This window comes from Oncorhynchus mykiss, chromosome 22, assembly GCF_013265735.2.
Source record: "Oncorhynchus mykiss isolate Arlee chromosome 22, USDA_OmykA_1.1, whole genome shotgun sequence".
Taxonomy (NCBI): domain Eukaryota; kingdom Metazoa; phylum Chordata; class Actinopteri; order Salmoniformes; family Salmonidae; genus Oncorhynchus; species Oncorhynchus mykiss.
This window is the reverse complement of record NC_048586.1, coordinates 29,336,335-29,356,574: the sequence shown is the minus strand read 5'-3', so window position 1 is coordinate 29,356,574 and position 20,240 is coordinate 29,336,335. Positions and strand designations below refer to the sequence as shown.

Genomic DNA, 20,240 nt, shown 5'->3' with positions numbered 1-20,240 from the left:
CACAGCTTTATTTTGAATGACAAATATCACATGCAACAAGATGTGAAATTGAGCAAAAAATATCAAGATGGAAAAATATATGGACAAGTAAAAGCTGAGCAAAGCTTATGAAGCAAAGCTTAGACTATAATAAAAATGACAAAACTAGGCATGTAAAAAAGACTCTGGAGTGTCCACTATATATAAAAAAATGTAATAGGTTTTGGCTATATGGCCCAGATCAACAGACATTGAGAGAGGGAAGAAAAAAAAATCTTAACATTTGAAAGGCTGCGGGCCAAACGGAATACCATGAGTGCTTGAAGCATGTGCTGACAAGCTTGCAAGTGTCTTCACTGACAACCTATCCTTGACCTGGTCTGTAATACCAACTTGTTCAAAGCAGACCACCATGGTCCCTGTGACCAAGAACGTCAAGGTAACCTGCCTAATGACTATCACCCCATGCCATGAAATTCTTTGAAAGGCTGGTCATGGCTCACAACACCATCATCCTGGACACCCTGAACCCACTTCAATTCCCATACCGCCCCAACAGAGCCACAAACGACTCACTCATTCCACATGCTTTCACCCACCTGGAAAAAAGGAATACCTATGCAAGAATGCTGCTCAGCATTCAACACCATAGTCCCCTCCAAGTTCATCACTTGCTTAGTCCCTTCCTGTACTCCCTGTTCACCCACGACAGCATGACAACACAGGACTCCAACGTCATCATCAAGTTTGCTGACGACGCGACGGTGGTAGGACTGTTCACCGACGACGAGGCAGCCTATAAAAAAATAAGTGGTCAGAGACCTAGCAGAGTTGTGCCAGGACAACAACCTTTCCCTCAATGTCAGCTAGACAAAGGAGCTGATCGTGGACTATAGGAAACGGAGGGGCGAGCACACATCCATTCACATCGATCGGGCTGTAGTGGAGCCGGTAGAGAGCATCAAGCGTCCACATCACTAAGGTCCAAACTAGAGGTCAACCGATTATGATTTTTCAATGCCGACACCGATAATTGGAGGACCAAAAAAGCCGATACCGATTAAAAATCGGTCGATTTTTATTTATTTATTTGTAATAATGACAATTACAACAATACTGAATGAACACTTATTTTAACTTAATATAATACATCAATAAAATCAATTTAGCCTCAAGTAAATAATGAAACATGTTCAATTTGGTTTAAATAATGCAAAAACAAAGTGTTGGAGAAGAAAGTAAAAGTGCAATATGTGCTATGTAAGAAAGCTAACGTTTCAGTTCCTTGCTCAGAACATGAGAACATATGAAAGCTGGTGGTTCCTTTTAACATGAGTCTTCAATATTCCCAGGTAAGACGTTTTAGGTTGTAGTTATTATAGGAATTATAGGACTATTTCCCTCTATACCATTTTATTTCATTAACCTTTGACTATTAGATGTTCTTATAGGCACTTTAGTATTGCCAGTAACAGTATAGTTTCCGTTCCTCTCCTCGCTCCTCCCTGGGCTCGAACCAGCAACACATCGACAACAGCCACCCTCGAAGCAGCGTTACCCATGCAGAGCAAGGGGAACAACTACTAGAAGGCTCAGAGCGAGTGACGTTTGAAACAATATCCATATTTGGTATGGACCCTCAGATCATCCACACTTCTACAGCTGCATCATTGAGAGCATCTTGACTTGCTGAATCACCACGGCAACTGCAAGGCACACGCCCGCAAGGCGCTACAGAGGGTGGTGAGTACGGCCCAGTAGATCACTGGGGCCGAGCTCCCTGCCATCCAGGACGTCTATACCAGGCGATGTCACAAGATTGTCAAAGACTACAGTAGATATGGCCTGAAAATCATTTCATTTTTTTCCCCTCCAATTTATGAGTAATTCACAATATATACTGTGCCTTCCGAAAGTATTCACACCCCTGAAATGTTCCACATTTTGTTGTGTTACAGCCTGAATTTAAAATGGATTAAAATAGATCCCTTTGAGCATAGTGACGTGATTAATTACACTTTGGATGGTGTATCAATACACCCAGTTACTACAAAGACACAGGCGTTCGTCCTAACTTATTTGCCGGAGAGGAAGGAAACCGCACATTGATTTCACCATGAGGCCAATCGTGACTTTAAAACAGTTAGAGTTTAATGGCTGTGATAGAAAACTGAGGACAGATCAACAACATTGTAGTTACTCCACAATATTAATCTAATTGACAGAGTGAAAATGAGGCCTATACAGAATACATATATTCCAAAACAGGCACTAAAGTAATACTGCCAAAATGTGGTAAAACAATTACGTTTTTGTCCTGAATACAAAGTGTTATGTTTGGGGTCATTACCTCTCTCCACATTGTCAAGCATAGTGGTGGCTGCATTATGACATGGGTATGCTTGCAATCGTTAACGACAGGAGAGTTTCAGGATAAAAAAAGTAACAGAATGGAGCTAAGTACAAGCAAAATCCTAGTGGTTAACTTGGTTCAGTCTGCCTTCAACCAGACACTGGGAGATGAATTCACCTTTCAGCAGGACAATAACCTAAAACACAAGGCCAAATCTAAACTGTAGTTGCTTGCCAAGAAGACAGTGAATCTTCCTGAGAGATAGAGCTTGAAAATAATAAATGGGCAAATACTGTACAATCCAGGTGTGGAAAGCTCTTAAGACAATTAGCCAGAAAGAGTCACAGCTGTAGTCGCTGCCAAAGGTGATTCTAACATGTATTAATTCAGGGGTGTGAATACTTATGTAAATTAGATTTCTTTATTTACTTTTCAAACATTTAAAAAAATATATGTTTTCACTTTGTCCTTATGTGGTATTGTGTTTAGATGGGTGAGCAAAATAATTGTATCCATTTTAAATTCAGGCTGTATCAACAAAATGTGGAATAAGACAAGGGTCATGAATACTTTCTGGATCTAGAGTTTTCAACGTTCACTCCACATAAGCTTTGTTGCACAACTAAAAGGTCAATATACTGCATTTCAAACAGTCAGGAATAATGTAATGAATTCAGGGCTTTTATAACTAGGCTAAATATAACCCTTCAACTATAAGACGCACTAATCATTTAATGATTTTATCAAAATAGCTTAACCTGCTTTTTTGCAATAATCACTGATCTTAAGTCTATGAAAAGGACCATTTTTGTTACAAATTTAACCAGAACCATGCACATCCACTAATGGTGACCAACGTCTTGTAGCAGGCATAGAAAATGAACACAGGTCTCAAACAATCTCTCAAGCACAAGCTAACGTGCTAGTGATGGGCCAGCCAATCTTTATATTTAAAGTCAAGCAAACTTTGATATATTCGCTTGCTAACAAAGTAGAACAGTTGAACTGTTATGAATAGGCTTACATCCTCCTGTCGGTCTCCAACTGTTCGAATCACATAGCCTGTTCACTTTGTTTAGATTGTTGAAACCAAGTGGCCTACCTAGATAAGAAGATGCTTATTTCTCAGAATTAGAACAGATTGCCAATTCTGTTAGAACAGACTAAACAGCTAGCACATAAGTCTGTTGCAAAAATGCTGCTAGTGGTACGTGGTACCGCAATACCACGCGCAACAGATGCTGAGCGTACATTTTCCACAATCATGTTCATTCATACTCTCGTTTTGGTATGGTCTGCTCTACATAAAAAGGGTATCATTAGAAAGGTTAACTTCTCTATTACAGTAAAATAGTATCTCTGTTTCAGTGTCCATATGATACATTCTGTTGGACCAAACCTCAAATGTAAATAGAGAGTTTAAACTGCTTGTGGTCAGAGAGGAAGTAGTGATCTTTCGTTGCGGTTGTTGATGTGAGTGACAGAGTAAGGAGCTTGGTGTCTGTGTGTGAGTGGGAAGGTGCGCCGTGCAAATTAATTGAATATATTGCCCAGCCCTAGACTCCAGCCACCCGTGCCATAGACTTCTCTCTGCTACCGCACGGCAAGCGGTACTAATGTACCAAATAGCTAATCAAATGGCTATCCAGAATACCTGCATTGAATCACATAACATGCGCACACATGCATACTGACGCCACACACACACACTGCTTCTATTTTCTATTATCTATAGTGTATTCGGAAAGTTCAGACCTTGACTTATTCCACATTTTATAACTTTACAGCCTTACTCTGAAATTATTCTTATTTTTTATTTCCCCCTCATCAATTTACACACAATACCCCATAATGACGAAGCAAAAACACGTTTAACACATTTTTGCAAATGTATTAACAAAAAAAAAAAATTACAAAAAAGTGAAATATCACATTCACATAGGTATTCAGACCCTTTGCTCAGTACTTTGATGAAGCACATTTGACAGGGATTACAGCCTCGATCTTCTTTGGAATGATACAACAAGCTTGACACAGCTGTATTTGAAGAGTTTCTCCCATTCCTCTCTGTAGATCCTCTCGAGCTCTGTTAGGTTGGATGGGGATCATTGCTGCAGAGCTATTTCAGGTCCCTCCAGACATGTTAGATCGGGTTTAAATTCGGGCTCTGGCTGCGCCACTCAAGAACATTTAGATACTTGTTCCGAAGCCACTCCTGCATTGTCTTGGCTGTGTGCTTAGGGTCATTGTCCTGTTGGAAGGTGAACCTTCACCCTAGTCTGAGGTCCACTCTGGAGCAGGTATTCGTCAAGGATTTCTCTGTACTTTGCTCCGGTCATCTTTACCTCGATCCGGACTAGCCTCCCAGTCCCTGCCGCTGAAAAACATCCCCACAGCATGATGCTGCCACCACCATGCTTCACCGTAGGGATGGTGCCAGGTTGCCTCCAGACATGACGCTTGGCATTCGGGCCAAAGAGTTCAATTTTGGTTTCATCAGACCAGAGAATCTTGTTCCTCATGGTCTGAGAGTCTTTAGGTGTCTTTTGACAAACTCCAAAACGGGCTGTCGTACCATAAACGGCTGATTTGTGGAGTGCTGCAGAGATGGTTGTCCTTCTGGAAGGTTCTCCCATCTCCACAGAGGACCTCTGTCAGAGTGATCATCGGGTTCTTGGTCACCTTCCTGACCAAGGCCCTTCTCCCCAGATAGAACAGTTTGGCTGGGCGGCCAACTCTAGGAAGAGTCTTGGTGGTTCTAAACTTCTTCCATTTAAGAATGACCAAGGCCACTGTTCTTAGGGATCTTCAATGCTGCACTGCCAACTGTGTAATAGAGGTCGACCGATTAATCAGAATGGCCGATTAATTGGGGCCGATTTCCAGTTTTCATAACGATCGGAAATCTGTATTTTTGGGCACCGATTTGGCAATTTTTTGTGTTTGTTTTAACACCTTTATTTAACTAGGCAAGTCAGTTAAAAACACATTATTTTCAATGACGGCCTAAGAACGGTGGGTTAACTGCCTCGTTCAGGGGCAGAACGACAGATTTTCACCCTGTCAGCTCGGGGGAGCCAATCTTGCAACCTTACAGTTAACTAGTCCAACGCTATAACGACCTGCCTCTCTCTCGTTGCACTCCAAAAGGAGACTGCATGTTACGCAAATGCAGAAAGCCAAGGTAAGTTGCTAGCTAGCATTAAACTTATCTTATAAAAACAATCAATCATAATCACTAGTTAACTACACATGGTTGATGATATTACTAGATATTATCTAGTGTGTCTTGCGTTGCATATAATCTGACTGAGCAAGTATCTAAGTATCTGACTGAACGGTGGTAGGCAGAAGCAGGCGCGTAAACATTCATTCAAACTGCACTTTCTTTGCGTTTTGCCAGCAGCTCTTCGTTGTGCGTCAAGCATTGCGCTGTTTATGACTTCAAGCCTATCAACTCCCGAGATGAGGCTGGTGTAACCGAAGTGAAATGGCTAGCTAAGTGTTTCAAACGTCACTCGCTCCGAGACTTGGAGTGGTTGTTTCCCTTGCTCTGCATGGGTAACGCTGCTTCGAGGGTGGCTGTTGCCGATGTGTTCCTGGTTCGAGCCCAGGGAGGAGCGAGGATAGGGACGGAAGCTATACTGTTACACTGGCAATACTAAAGTGCATATAAGAACATCCAATAGTCAAAGGTTAATGAAATACAAATGGTATAGAGGGAAATAGTCCTATAATTCCTATAATAACTACAACCTAAAACTTCTTACCTGGGAATATTGAAGACTCATGTTAAAAGGAACCACCAGCTTTCATATGTTCTCATGTTCTGAGCAAGGAACTGAAACGTTAGCTTTCTTACATGGCACACTTTACTTTTACTTTCTTCTCCAACACTTGATGTATTAAGTTAATATAAGTGTTAATTCCGTATTGTTGTAATTGTCATTATTATAAATTTTTACATTTTTAATTTATTATTTTATTTTAAAAAATAAAATCGGACGATTAATCGGTATTAGCTTTTTTGGTCCTCCAATAATCGGTATCGGCGTTGAAAAATCATAAATCGGTCGACCTCAACTGTGTAACCTTATATAGACAGGTGTATGCCTTTCCAAATAATGTCCAATCAATTGAACTTACCACAGGTGGACTCCAATTAAGTTGTAGAAACATCTCAAAGATGATCAATGGAAACAGGACGCACCAGAGTTACATTTAGAGTCTCATAGCAAAGGGTCTGAATACTTACGTAAATAAGGTATTTGTTGTTGTTTTTTTAATCTAAAAACATGTTTTGTCATTATGGGGTATTGTGGATATATTTCTGAGAAAAACAAAATGTGGAAAAAGTAAAGTGGTCAGAAGCCTTGACGTTTTCCACATTTTACGTTACAGCCTTATTCTAAAATGGATCTACACACAATACCCCATAATGAACCCGTCTTTGCTTTTTATACATTTTTGCAAATGTATTTAAAAAACATTTGTCATTATGGGGTATTACGTTATTTTTTAATTTAAAAAAAAAATCCTCATCAATATACACATGCCATTTTGACAAAAAAAATGTTTATACATTTGCAAAAAGGCGTCTGAATACTTTCTGAAGGCATAGGTACCTCAATTATCTCGTACTCCTGCACATGGACTCTGCTATTCGTTATTCACTGTGTATTTATTCCTTGTGTCACTAGTTAAATTATTATTTTTTTAATCTTTACTTTCAACTCGTAAGTAAGCATTTCACTGTTAGTCTACACCTGTTTTTTACGAAGCATGTGACAAAAAAAAGTATTTGATTAAAGGCCTACTCTACACAGCCTATTTCCATAGCCTACTATTAGTAATATAGGCTACAACCTACCTACCACGTATAGAATTAGGTAATAAGGCCTGATAAGAGAGGAAGATTAGGCAAAAATGCAAATCAATGAAAAATGATCCAGTTCTGGGGAAATCAGAGTTGTTTGCCTGCAGCCGGGACCTTGATGATTTACAACCCATCACACAGCCAGCTAGGCTTCTTGACTGTCACTTGCAGGTCGGCACACACAGACACACACCTCTTTCGTGCCACAGCTCCAAAAGAAGGAAGGCAAATAAAAAAAGATTTGGCTCCAAAATATATTTTGTCATGATTTCTCTAGTCCCGCCCTTAGCATGCGAGCTTGTGCTAGCGATCCTTTTAAGATGTCTTTTTCTGTTTCGTTTTTAACCAAACAAATATTGGCCAATATAGGGCGATAACTTCATATATCAATGTTTTATGGGTACTTAAATCACAATAGGACAAAGTTTGACATGGCCCAACCCTACACTGAGTGAGCATTCATTCCTTCCCGCTGGTTGGTTGTGCTGTGCTGATTAACTCTGACAGTGGAGCTGCCTGGGCTGTTTAGGCGTGTCACTGACACAGCCAGTCATCATTATCAAACATCATCCTACTGACATCTGTTACAGCAAGCTGTCAAGTACTGAAAAAAACTAGGCCTATACATCTAACCAACATCAATGACCATACTACCCCCATTTGCAGAAAATGTAATTGTATTTGTCAAAAACTCCTTGATTATCCTGAGGTGACTAAGGCTAAACTCAATACAAGTCAATGTAAAGTTATTAATTATTTAAAGAAGGTAAACAGCTGGTTAGGAGGCTAATTCACCAAGACAATCTGCTCATTTGTGAAAAGGGATTTGGGCTGCGAGCTCAAATGCTGCGTTTATTAAAGACTATAATCCACATTATCCTCCTAGATTACACATTCCTCAGAGTACACCATCATGTGACAGGAGTAGCCATCCCTCAGGTCCAATATAGCTACGGCTGAGGTGAGCCACAGCCCAGGGGTTTCTAACAGTAGCAAAGACCTCCATATGACCACGTCTAGCTGGCTGTAGAATCCTCAAAACGATTAAGACAAAGTTATTGTTGGTCAAAAACCCTGGTTCACTACACTTCTCTACAAAGTTGGTGTGCTCTAAACTGATCACAGAGGTACCATATTCCAGAACCTTCACCTAAACTCCGGCTCTAGACAAAGTAAAAAAAATGTTTAAGAAAGTTGGTAACCTAAAAGCTGTTAAATTTCAGCTGCAAAGCACATAAAAAAATAATTCCGCACTAATCTCAAACACGGACTTCTAAACGTATTAAAGAGTGATATTCCATTTACTTTCCCTCACACTCATAGCGCTGCCACTGACCAATGGTCAGTTAAATTAAATTAAATTAAATTCAATGGTCTTCTAGATAAAGCATGAAAGATTATGTCTGCTAGTGTGTAAAGCTTTACATTCAAATCAACAAGTTAACATTACATTATTTAACATAAGTAGCAAGTTTCCGGCCAGTATTGCATCCACCTGCATTATCCTACCTCTATCAGATCATTAAATGGCATGTATCAGATCATTTTGGGGCGGCAGGGTAGCCTAATGGTTAGAGCGTTGGACAAGTAACCGGAAGGTTGCAAGTTCAAACCCCCAAGCTGACAAGGTACAAATCTGTCGTTCTGCCCCTGAACAGGCAGTTAACCCACAGGCAGTTAATGACTAGGCCGTCATTGAAAATAAGAATTTGTTCTTAAAACCTCTTGAAGCTAGGGGGCACTATTTTTCATTTTTGGAAAAAATAACAACGGCCTATTTCTCAGGACCAGATGCTAGAATATGCATATAATTGACAGCTTAGAATAGAAAACACAAAAGTTTCCAAAACTGTAAAAATATTGTCTGTGAGTATAACAGAACTGATATTGCAGGCGAAAGCCTAAGGAAAATCCAATCAGGAAGTGACTCATGTTTTGAAACCTTTGTGTTCCTATGCACCCCTATTGACCATTGAAAGGGATATCAACCAGATTCCTTTTTCTACGTATTCCCTAAGGTGTCTACAGCATTTTGACGTAGTTTCACGCCTTTATGTTGAAGAATGAGCGTAAACGATTGCGTAATGTAGTCATTTTTCCTCTTGCTCCTACTGAAAAGCCAATTGTCCCGGTTGATATATTATCGAATAGATATTTGAAAAACACCTTGAGGATTGATTATAAAAAAACGTTTGCCATGTTTCTGTCGATATTATGGATATAATTTGGAACATTTTTAGCCGTTGTCGTGACCGCTATTTCCGGTGGATTTCTCAACATAATGAGACCAACAAACGGAGGTATTTTGGGTATAAAAATAATCTTTATGGAACAAAAGGAACATTTGCTGTCTAACTGGGAGTCTCGTGAGTGAAAACATCCGAAGCTCAAAGGTAAATTATTAATTTGATTGCTTTTCTGATTTTCATGACCAAGCTTCCTGCTGCTAGCTGGACATAATGCTATGCTAGGCTATCGATAAACTTACACAAACGTGCTTTTTACACAAACTTGCTTTGGCTGTAAAGCATAATTTTCAAAATCTGAGATGACAGGGTGATTAACAAAAGGCTAAGCTGTGTTTCACTATATTTCACTTGCGATTTCATGAATATGAATATTTTCTAGTAATATTTTTTGACCTTTTTGACCTAATGTTCATGAACCCTAAACCACCTTTTCCCTGCAGTAAGACATCAAAGTGCTGAGTGTGTATGGCAATCCAGCCTCTCCTTGTTTCCTCTCATCTGCACTGATTGGAAAGGGTGAAAACAATATTGTGGTAGCAGAAAGTGGTCTGTGCAGCAGACAAGGATGGATCTGTGCGACATCTGTCAAAAGCTGACACAACTGGGGCACTGAGAGTGTGTGTGCACGTAAATATATATATCACACACTAAATGCAGTCACTGCAGTCTGAAGTAGCCAAAATGTCACCTCCAGCTGAGCACTGCACTGTCTAGTGTCTAAGGTGGAGGAGGGGCAGATTAGCATACAGCTCTCTCAGACAGTGGGTGCGCACACACACTGTTTTGTCTACCATCTCACCAGCAGTCTGGCATCCCATTCACCCACACACGGTGCTGCCGTGGCGACCTGGATTCCCCCAATCCAAACTAGCTCACCATTCCATTAGGAAGTACCCAATGATGTAAAGTGCATTCAGAAAGTATTCAGACCCCTTGACTTTTTCCACTTTGTTATGTTACAGCCTTATTCTGAAATGTTTTTATTTTTTTTTATTCCCCTCAAACTACACACAATACCCCATAATGAGAAAGCGAAAACAGGTTTAGAAAAGTTGGCACATTTATTAAAGATAAAAAAACATAACTTTACATAAGTATTCAGACCCTTTGCTGAGAATCAAAATTGAGCTCAGGTGCATCTTGTTTCCATTGATCTTCCTTAAGATGTTTCTACAACTTGGAGTCCACCTTTGGTAAATTAAATTGATTGGACATTATTTGGAAAGGCACACAGCAGTTTATATAAGGTCCCCCAGTTGACAGTGCATGTCAGAGCAAAAACCAAGGCATGAGGTCGAAAGGAATTGTCCGTAGAGCTCCAAGACAGGATTGTGTCCAGGCACGGATCTGGGGAAGGGTACCAAAAAATGTCTGCAGCATTGAAGGTCCCCAAGAACACAGTAGCCTCCATCGTTCTTAAATGGAAGAAGTTTGGAACCACCAAGACTTTTCCTAGAGCTGGCCGCCAACCATCTCTGCAGCACTCCACCATTCAGGCCATTATGGTAGACCGGCCAGACAGAAGCCATTTCTCAGTAAAAAGGCACATGACAGCCCGCTTGGAGTTTGCCAAAAGGCACCTAATGGACAAGATTCTCTGGACTAATGAAACCAAGAAAATGCCAAGCATCACACCTGGAGAAAATCTGGCACCATCCCTACGGTGAAGCATTGTGGTGGTGGCAGCATCATGCTGTGGGGATGGTTTTCAGTGGCAGGGACTGGGAGACACGTCCGGATCGAGGGAAAGATGAGCGGCGCAAAGTAGAGAGATCCTTGATGAAAACCTTCTCCAGAGCACTCAGGATCTCAGACTGGGCGAAGGTTACCCTTCCAACAGGACAACAACCCTAAGCACACAGCCAAGACAACACAGGAGGGGCTTCGGGACCCTTGAAAGTCCTTGAATGGCCCAGCCAGAGACCTGAAAATAGCTGTGCATCGACACTCACCATCCAACCTGACAGACCTTGAGAAGATCTGCAGAGAGGAATGGGAGAAACTCCCCAAATACAGGTGTGCCAAGCTTGTAGCATCATTCCCAAGAAGTCGAGGCTGTAATCGCTTCCAAAGGTGCTTCAAAGTATTAAGTAAAGGCTCTGAATACTTATGTAAATGTAATATCATTTTCATTTGATTAATTTAATCAATTTTAGAATAAGGCTGTAACGTTAAAAAAAAATAAAAAAGTCAAGGGGTCTGAATACTTTCCGAAAATACTGTATTTTAACCCTGGATTGTCAATGCCATGTATACGCCATTGAGAGGCTTTGAAACCACCGGTTAGCCATATTGACACTCCCCAGTAGGAATGAATGGAATTCTACAGTATTTCAGTTCAACATTTAAAGGACAAAATTACAAGTATTTAAGTATTTGTTGTTGTATTGGTGACAGTAACAAAAAAAATAAACCTTTAAGGAAAAATATATTGTATATTTGTGTGTGTTTTATTTGATGTTTAGCTCACATTATATCATTTTAAAGAATGCATTAAGGTGTCTGTAATAGAATACATGTGGCAAAAACTAAAGTAGACAATTGCATGTATTTTTTGTCTTTTCTTTTTATTTATTTTTTTACAAACGGTAGGAGAGTGCCAAAATGGAGGCACGTGGCTTCAACACAGCGCCCCCCGATCAGTCATCTACATAATTGGTAGTACCATGGTTCCCCCAATTCCTCCCTAAAAAGTGCATTCACTGCTACAATGCTAGAATGCAACGTCATGTTCAGAACACTGTGTTTTAAGGCCAACACTGACTAAACATTTCATGGTCTGAATGCCATTCAGCACATCAGAAACAACATTAGGGAACAAACTGTTCGCTGCGGATAAATGAGAAAACATGGGACCATCTCTTTAGTTATATTGTCTGTATCAGCAGGCCTACTACTGTAGTGGATTAGTGGATATGTTTAAGAAATATTGTTCTATACCCCAAAATCAAATCAAGCAATCAATTGATCAAAAACCTATACTAATGGCTTAGATTTTGGACTCACCCATCATCGTCTCCGTCCACAGCTTTGAAGAGTCCGGCAGAAGCGGTTAAGGCACTGACCGCGGTGGCGGCAGGGTTACTTTCAGTCCCCAGCCCTGTGCCTATCTCAGAGCCACCCTCCCCAGCCAGCTTGGGCAGGGCCTGTGCCAGCAAGGCAGACTGGTGCTGGAAGAGCAGGCGCTGGGCATCCTCCAGCTGGGTGGTGGTGAAGGAGGGCAGGCTGGCATACAGGGCGCTGGCCTGGGCAGCCACAGCCTGGGGCATGCTGACCCTGGGTGGCTGGGACTGGAGTTGAGATTGGGCCAGTCCACTGCTGTTCTGGGGCTGGGGGTCGTTCTGGGGGTTAGAATGAGGCACAATGGAGGCTAGGCAGCCCTGGTTAGGGGGGACAGGAAGCTGGGTGGCAAGTCCTTGGGCTTGGCCCGGGAGTGATTGCTGCTGTTGTTGATGTTGGTGGTCCAGGGGGAGAGGGTGTCCTTGTGGCTGCTGCCCAAACCCGGGCACTCCTGGGCCCATCTGAGGCATTAGCCCCGTTCCTGCCACAGAGGCCTGGAGAGAGGTCTGCTGGGGCTGCTGTTGGAGAAGACTCTGGGGTTGGAGCATGGAGCCAACCACCTGCTGCTGCGGGACTCCCATCTGCCCGGGTCCAGGCAAGGCCTGTGGGAGAACAGGTTGGGGTAGGCCTGCCTGGGGATGAGGGTAGTCTGGATGCATACCTCCAACCTGGCTCAGCCTGTGCACTGGGGCTGCATGGGAAGGGACAGAAGGCTGCTGGGGAAGAGCATAGCTCATCTGCTGCTGATGCACCCCCACTAGTCCCTGAGCTGAGGCTGGGGCTGGGATAGAGGCTGCCTGGGCGTAGGTGAGCGGCTGTTGGAGCATGGGAGTGGTAGGGTGGCCTAGGGTGGTCTTGAGGCCAGCCATGTTGATTGTGGCAGGCTGATGAGCACTGGCGGGGACTGAGGGAGCCACAGTGGTCAGCAGGTGAGGCTGGGACACCCCCATGGGGAGGCTGGGGTGGGAGGTCTGGAAGGCCTTAGGGGGGTTGGAGTAGTCCTGGTAGTGAGACTGAGACTGGAGTAATGGGGTGCCTCCGGCCTCTCCACTGCCAACGTTATCTGTGTAATGACTCAGTGTGCTGTTCACTGAACTCCCACTGATGCCCTCTCTCTCCGACCCCCCTGTCACAATCTCAGGCCCGCACGGTCGCATGCTCTCCACACCCCATCCACTAGGAAGAGAAACTTCAGAGAAAGAGGGGGCAGGGGCTGAACCTGGGGTCTCCTTGTCATAGTACTCAGTACATGTCCATCTGCCCTTTTTAAAAGGCTCCGAGCTGGAGTCAAGCTTGACCACTCTGAAACGGGAGCTGGTGGTGGCAGGAGCTAGGGTTGGGGCTGGCTGGGAGGAGGGGACTGAGGCCGAAGCCATGCCAGAGCTCTTTCCTGGCTGGGGCATGGCAGCTCCTCCATCCTGGGTGCCACTGGAGGGCCCCAACACCACAGAGGCAGTGGCAGCAGCAGAATTCATAGTGATGCTCGAGTTCACATTTCCAGAGCTTTGATTTTGTATCAAATTGATATTGGGGTTGGTGTTGCCAAAGCCACTCCCCATCAAACCTCCAACCCCACCACTGCTACTCATCACACTGGGGGGGAAGCCACCACCACTGCTGCTAGCACTGCTGCTAACACCCCCCATCACAGGCACATTGGAAGAGATGTACATATCCACAATACTAATATTGCTGGTCAGGGGATTAGCTATGCTAATGGTAGCACCAGCAGTAGAGCCATGCATTCTAGGGAGAGGGACAACTGCTACAGGCTGAGCAGCAACACTGGCAGAACCCACTGAAACATTTTCCAGAAGGACCCCCATGGCAGAAGGCATCTTTGAGCCACCACCAACTCCTCCAGACGTGGGGGTTGAGTGGGGGGCTGAGGAAGGAGGCTGAGCCAGGGCCTGGTGAGGATGATTATGTTGCCCCTGCTGATGGTGGTAGTGGTGATGATGATGGTGGTGGTGCACATTCCCGTTAACCATCCCGCCGTGCTGGGGTCCCTGGATTAAGGAGTGGGGGGGCTGGTTGGGGGAGACTGCCCCGGGTGTGACCGCCTCATGGAAGTTATTCAGTGTCTCCTCCGAGGAACTCCTCTCACCCCCAGCCATGTCGTTGGCCTTAGAGAGGGAGACATCCAGGATCTCTGAAGAGGAAAGATCCTCCGTATGAGACTCATCCAGATCATCATAGCTCTCGGTGTCTTCTGCTATGCTGTTGTTGGTGCTCACAGAGATCTGGGCTGGGGTCACGCTAGTGATCTGGAAGCCGCTTTTCTTCTTCACCTGTGACCCAGAGGACAGAGCCTGGGGCTGTGGCTGGGAGTGCAGGTTCAGGCTGTGGGGAGGGTGTGGAGGCCCGGGGGAGGATGATCCAACAAGAGGTTGAGACTGCATCAGGAGGGGGGATTGGTAGTCTTCAGCGGGGACGTGGCTGTTGCTAACAGCCGAACTAGCTGGTGTTGACATGGGGCCACTCCCGGCGCCAGTGTTAATGTTACTACCCCTTCTAGGAAAATTCGCCGGGTGCGCCATCTTTCTGACGCTGCCAGAGTCTCCTGCAGAATCAGGATGGTGCATTTTGAAAGATTCCAGGGGGTAGCGGCTAGACTGATAGTCTCGTCTAACGTTACAATGTTTTGGGGCCGCCGTTTTGACAAAGATTAGGTCAAAAGACTGATATTTAACAATATAATATCAGCTGACAATAAATAAATCCGTCTTAAATACAAGGTTCGATTATTTAGCTTTTATGGGTATATAAACGTCCCCTCTCGTGACGGAGAATGCTCGCGTTAGACAGTCGATTGGCGAGCAGAAATGCTAACAAGCTAGTTGGCTAACGTCAGCTGATGGGCTTGTTATCCAGTCACATACGCGTATTTTCTCACACACAAGCCAGCATTTCGTCGTTTAATATCTTATCTCAATAGGTAGCTATCTAAAATAAATAGCTATAACAACACAAAGAGAGTATGCAGTACACATCCAAAGCGAGAGCTGAGATAGAAGTGTAACGTTAGCTCGCTCCATCACTATCCACACACTGTGGAGAGTCGCATTATTTAATTTCTCAGAAGCAAAACAATAAATAAACAAGCAATCCTTTACCGATATAAGGTTATCCTTAGGATAATATATCCACTTAAATGTCTCGCAAAACAGTTTAATCCATTAAGACAAGTCTTTGTTATAGTCCAATGTTTGCTGTATCACTCCCTATTCCAAGAGCCATCTACAGCCAGTCCGCCTTCTTGCACTGTGACTCGTGCTGTCGGAGTGTGACGAGACCGAAGGGGGAGGAGAGAACTTGCTAACATGGCGACCGCGCATGCTCACTGACGCCCAGACTAGCCAGACATAAAGCAGTCTGGGGATAAGAGGGTGGGGGAGAACAGGGGAGAGACAGACAGGCAACTCGCAAAAACTAGCTTCAGAAGACCTAGAAGAGATCATGTTCCGGAAAATACCGATGGACACAGACGATGGAACTAAATGACTCTTGCAGAATATTCCCATTATCCTTGGGCAACTTTACTGCATACATTTTATGTGGTTAACATCATTTCAAATAGGCTTATGAGATGGATAGGGAAATGTGTTATTATCCGTGTCATCATGCCAATCACATTATTTTCATGAACAGTAGACAAGAGTATCAACATGAGGTGAGCAATCACTCAAAGTATATATGTGTTCCATCAGCCATGTAAAGTTATGCAGTTATCATAGGGCCACAGACTTCTGTTTTCCCTTTAATGTCTGACCAAAAGGAAATGTTTTGGTCTGAACAACACAAACAACAAGATCAGTTGTGTTTTTACTGTGAAACAAAAGGCATGCAGAGAGGTACTGGACTATTCTGCAGACAAAATGGAGCTACCAGACACATGTGTTCACGGCATTGAGGATTATTCTACATGCAGGGCTGCAACCTGGTCTCAGAGCATTTCGTATTATTCTGTACCTAAATCCGTGAAATACTATTTAGTATGATATGTTAAGTTTCGTATGGTATGTATTAATTTGTGGATGTCCATCACCCATTACGTATAATATATTACGAATTTGCAAAAGTACTATGTTACAAATTTTGAAAACGTATCATATGTTACGAATTCTAGCTAGATTGCTAACGTTAGCTAGGCTAGGGGTTAGGTTTAAGGTTAGGTTTAAGTTTAGGAGATAGGTTAAAGCAGAGGTGGGCAACTCCAGTCCTCGGGGGCCTGATTGGTGTCACACTTTTTCTCCATCCCTAGCAAACACAGCTGATTAATCAAATTGCATTCTAAACTGAAGATGATTAGGTGATTATTGGAGTCGAGTGTGTTAGCTGGGGCTGGGGCAAAACTTTGACACCAATCAGGCCCTCATGGACTGGAATTCCCCACCCCTGGGTTAAAGGGTTAAGGTTAGGGGAAGGATTAGCTAAAAGGGTTAAGGTTCGCTAACATGTAGTTGCAACGTCGCCAAAAAGTTATAAGTAATAGAAAAGTTGCTAATTAGCTAAAATGCTAAATTTGTCCGTGATGAGACTCACACTTGTAACCATCTCTTGTTTTTTTTATATATATATATTTTTAAATGTAACCTTTATTTAACTAGGCAAGTCAGTTAAGAATAAATTATTATTTACAATGACAGCCTTCCCTGGCCAATGCTGGTCCAATTGTGCACCGCCCAATGGGACTCCCAACCACGGCCGGATGTGATACAGCTTGGATTTGAACCAGGGACTGTAGTGATGCCTCTTGCACTGAGATGCAGTGCCTTAGACCGCTACGCCACTCGGGAGCCCAGCGGGAGCTTATGTAACAAAACCAAACGTAACATATTCTAATTTGACCATCTCGGATTTACTATGTTACGTCTAGTCTATGAGACCAGGCTGAGGTATTGTGTGTATTGTGTTGGTACTCCAGGTCAACAACCCCTCCCATTTCCAGGAAGTGTGTTCTGGTTGTGTGTGTATTTGTGCCTGTGTGTGTGTGTGTGTGTGTGTGTGTGTGTGTGTGTGTGTGTGTGTGTGCCTCAACCTCCCTGCGTTCCTGTGCTTTCTGCTTTATCAGAACAGACCCACCTGTTGTTGTGAATGTCTTCGTGAATAACAGCAGATAGTCTGATCCCATCTGGATGTGCTTTGTTTGGCCAACCCCTCTGACTATTGTTTCGTCAAGACATTCTCCTCTCCTCCTATTCCCTTTCCTCTCCTCCTCCTATTCTCTTTCCTCTTCCTATCCCTAACTCCTTGACTCAGTCACAGCCACCAACTAGTTAATGAAAACACCAGAAGGCCTTTCGGATTGTTACACTGTGGGATGCTTTATGGAGTATATGAGAGATTTGTCGAGAGAGAGAGATACTGTATGTGTTTGGAGGGGAGAGAAGAGAGAGGAAGATTTAAGTGAGTGAATGAAATAATGAGAGAATCAGAGAAATGCGATATGGGGGAGATAGTGAGACAGAGACAAAGAGAGAGAGAGAGAACATGTGCCCATTGTGGGTGACTGGCAGGCAGGCAGGCAGGCAACAGCAGGCTATGACCAAACCATGCAGGCAGACAGACTGTGTCCATCCATACAAATGACGGAGGGAGAGAGAGAGCCAGTGAGAGGCGAGTGCAATGTAAGCGTCTGGTGCAGTCAGCAGCTTTAAATCACACTGGCACTTCACAACAAAACACACTGAGCACTATTGTCCTGCCCTAACAATAATGCTCAATGTATACACCTGGCACGGCTTTCATTTTGTAAACACTAATTCCTGTGATAGGAATGACTAAAGTGTTCCTGTGCTGTACATGTATGATCTCTCTGTGATGTATTACTCAACTTGCAACACAACAGTAGGTCTACTGTAAATTGGGCACCTCTGTAACCCAGGTTTTTAACCTTCACAGGACAGTCAGTCAATCAACACGTTGCTGGACACAATAAATGACACCTCAATGTGTTCAAAGGCAAACCAATAGGCTATACTGCATTTCACAGCTCTTGATATTAGGGAGGCTGTTGTGGATGTAGTTCAGTTCAGCATACTGGTGAACAGAAAAGGAATTTCTGAAACAACAGGGGCTTAGGGTCGGGAGAAGAGCGGGCAATGCCCAGTGATACGGTCTAGAGTGCCAGTCCCAGTCCCTCTGTCTGGACCTTGTGTCCACTCAACCTCCCGTTTGTGAGTGAGTGAGTGAGTGAGTGAGTGAGTGAGTGAGTGAGTGAGTGAGTGAGTGAGAGAGAGAGAGAGAGAGAGAATGGGAACCAATGGCTTATTTGTTGGACAGTCCGCCTACCAGAAAATATGTCTGTTGTACTCAGTACTTTAAATACCCTATGGCCCCGCATATTCATTCATTACTTTTTCTTCTCACGTAGGCTATAGCCCTGGCTAGTGTAGTATATAGAGCCACAGTGCTACAGAATATACTAAAATATTTGGTATCTTTATCAATTCTTTAGTTGAATAGCACAGGGGCGGACTGGGACAAAAATTCAGCATTTGATCTACACCATCCCATATCACTGTGTGCACCGTCAACTCATATCACCACCATAACCCCGGTGGGCCACCAGCCAAACACAAATACACCCTGACCCTATACGCCTTTAGACACAGCCAGTAGTGCTGCCACTTAAAATTACTGCACGGTGTTTCTCAACCATTTCTGTACAAGTGACTGGTGAGAGGGACCTCCACTTTTTTTATCTAGCTCATGTTTAAAACTAATACAATATGTAAAAACACCACTGGAAATACATCTCACCACGATAACTGATCCTCTGCTCTAGACAGTTTGTCTGCCTCCCTGTTGTGCTGTCTGTCTCAGCATATTCTCTGCTGTCACTATGTACTTCTTCTTGTTCTCTGCCAGTCTGCTTAAGCCTAGTGGTTAGAGAGTTGGACTAGTAACCGGAAGGTTGCAAGTTCAAACCCCCGAGCTGACAAGGTACAAATCTGTCGTTCTGCCCCTGAACAGGCAGTTAACCCACTGTTCCTAGGCTATCATTGAAAATAAGAATTTGTTCTTAACTGACTTGCCTAGTTAAATAAAGGTAAAATAAAAATACGTTATCAACGTCAAGCTAACAACTTTGGCTATATTGCAAATTAGTGCCTGTCATATATGTTCCCCTGAATCAACACCTTCCATGAGTGTTAATTACTATTACAAGGCCCCAGACTAACATTTTCCACTGGTATCACCAACTTTTACACTTGGTGGTACCAGACCATGATTTGGTCAGACCCAAATCATGAGTAATTCATAGTGCTTTAAAGGCCCAATGCATCGGTTTTTATCTCAATATCAAATCATTGCACAGTATTATTCCAACCTCGTAGTGTGGAGGGGGGTTTCTACTAAGCTAACATATGGAATTGTTTAAAGATGGTCATACCATGGATCATTAAGCTATTTGATTTGGAATTTTAGGACCAATGTAGGTATACAAATATATATATATTTACTACTATAGCCCATAGAAACACATTGAATAACACATTCATAAATTTAAAAACAGACAGTCCAAAAAAAATCATAAGGAATTGAAAATGTATGAACTAATTATTTTTCTCACCCATCTACACACAATACCCCATAATGGCAATGTGAAAACATGTTTATAGAATATTTTGAAAATGTATTGAGAAGGAAAGAAAGATCTAATTCACATAAGTATTCACACCCCTGAGTCAATACTTTGTAAGCACCTTTGGCAGCG

The 20,240-nt window shown here is 43.1% G+C and overlaps 1 protein-coding gene across 1 annotated transcript in view; it reads right to left on the bottom strand.

Moving 5' to 3' along the window:
• Nucleotides 1–15,788, bottom strand: part of tsc22d1 (TSC22 domain family, member 1) — an 86,620-nt gene extending 70,832 nt beyond the window's left edge. Inside the window, exon 1 of the mRNA XM_021579446.2 lies at nt 12,464–15,788. Coding sequence (XP_021435121.2) covers nt 12,464–15,102 — 2,639 coding nt within the window. The 5' untranslated portion in view covers nt 15,103–15,788. The remainder of the gene's footprint in view (nt 1–12,463) is intronic.
• Between the last annotated feature and the right edge of the window lie 4,452 nt (nt 15,789–20,240).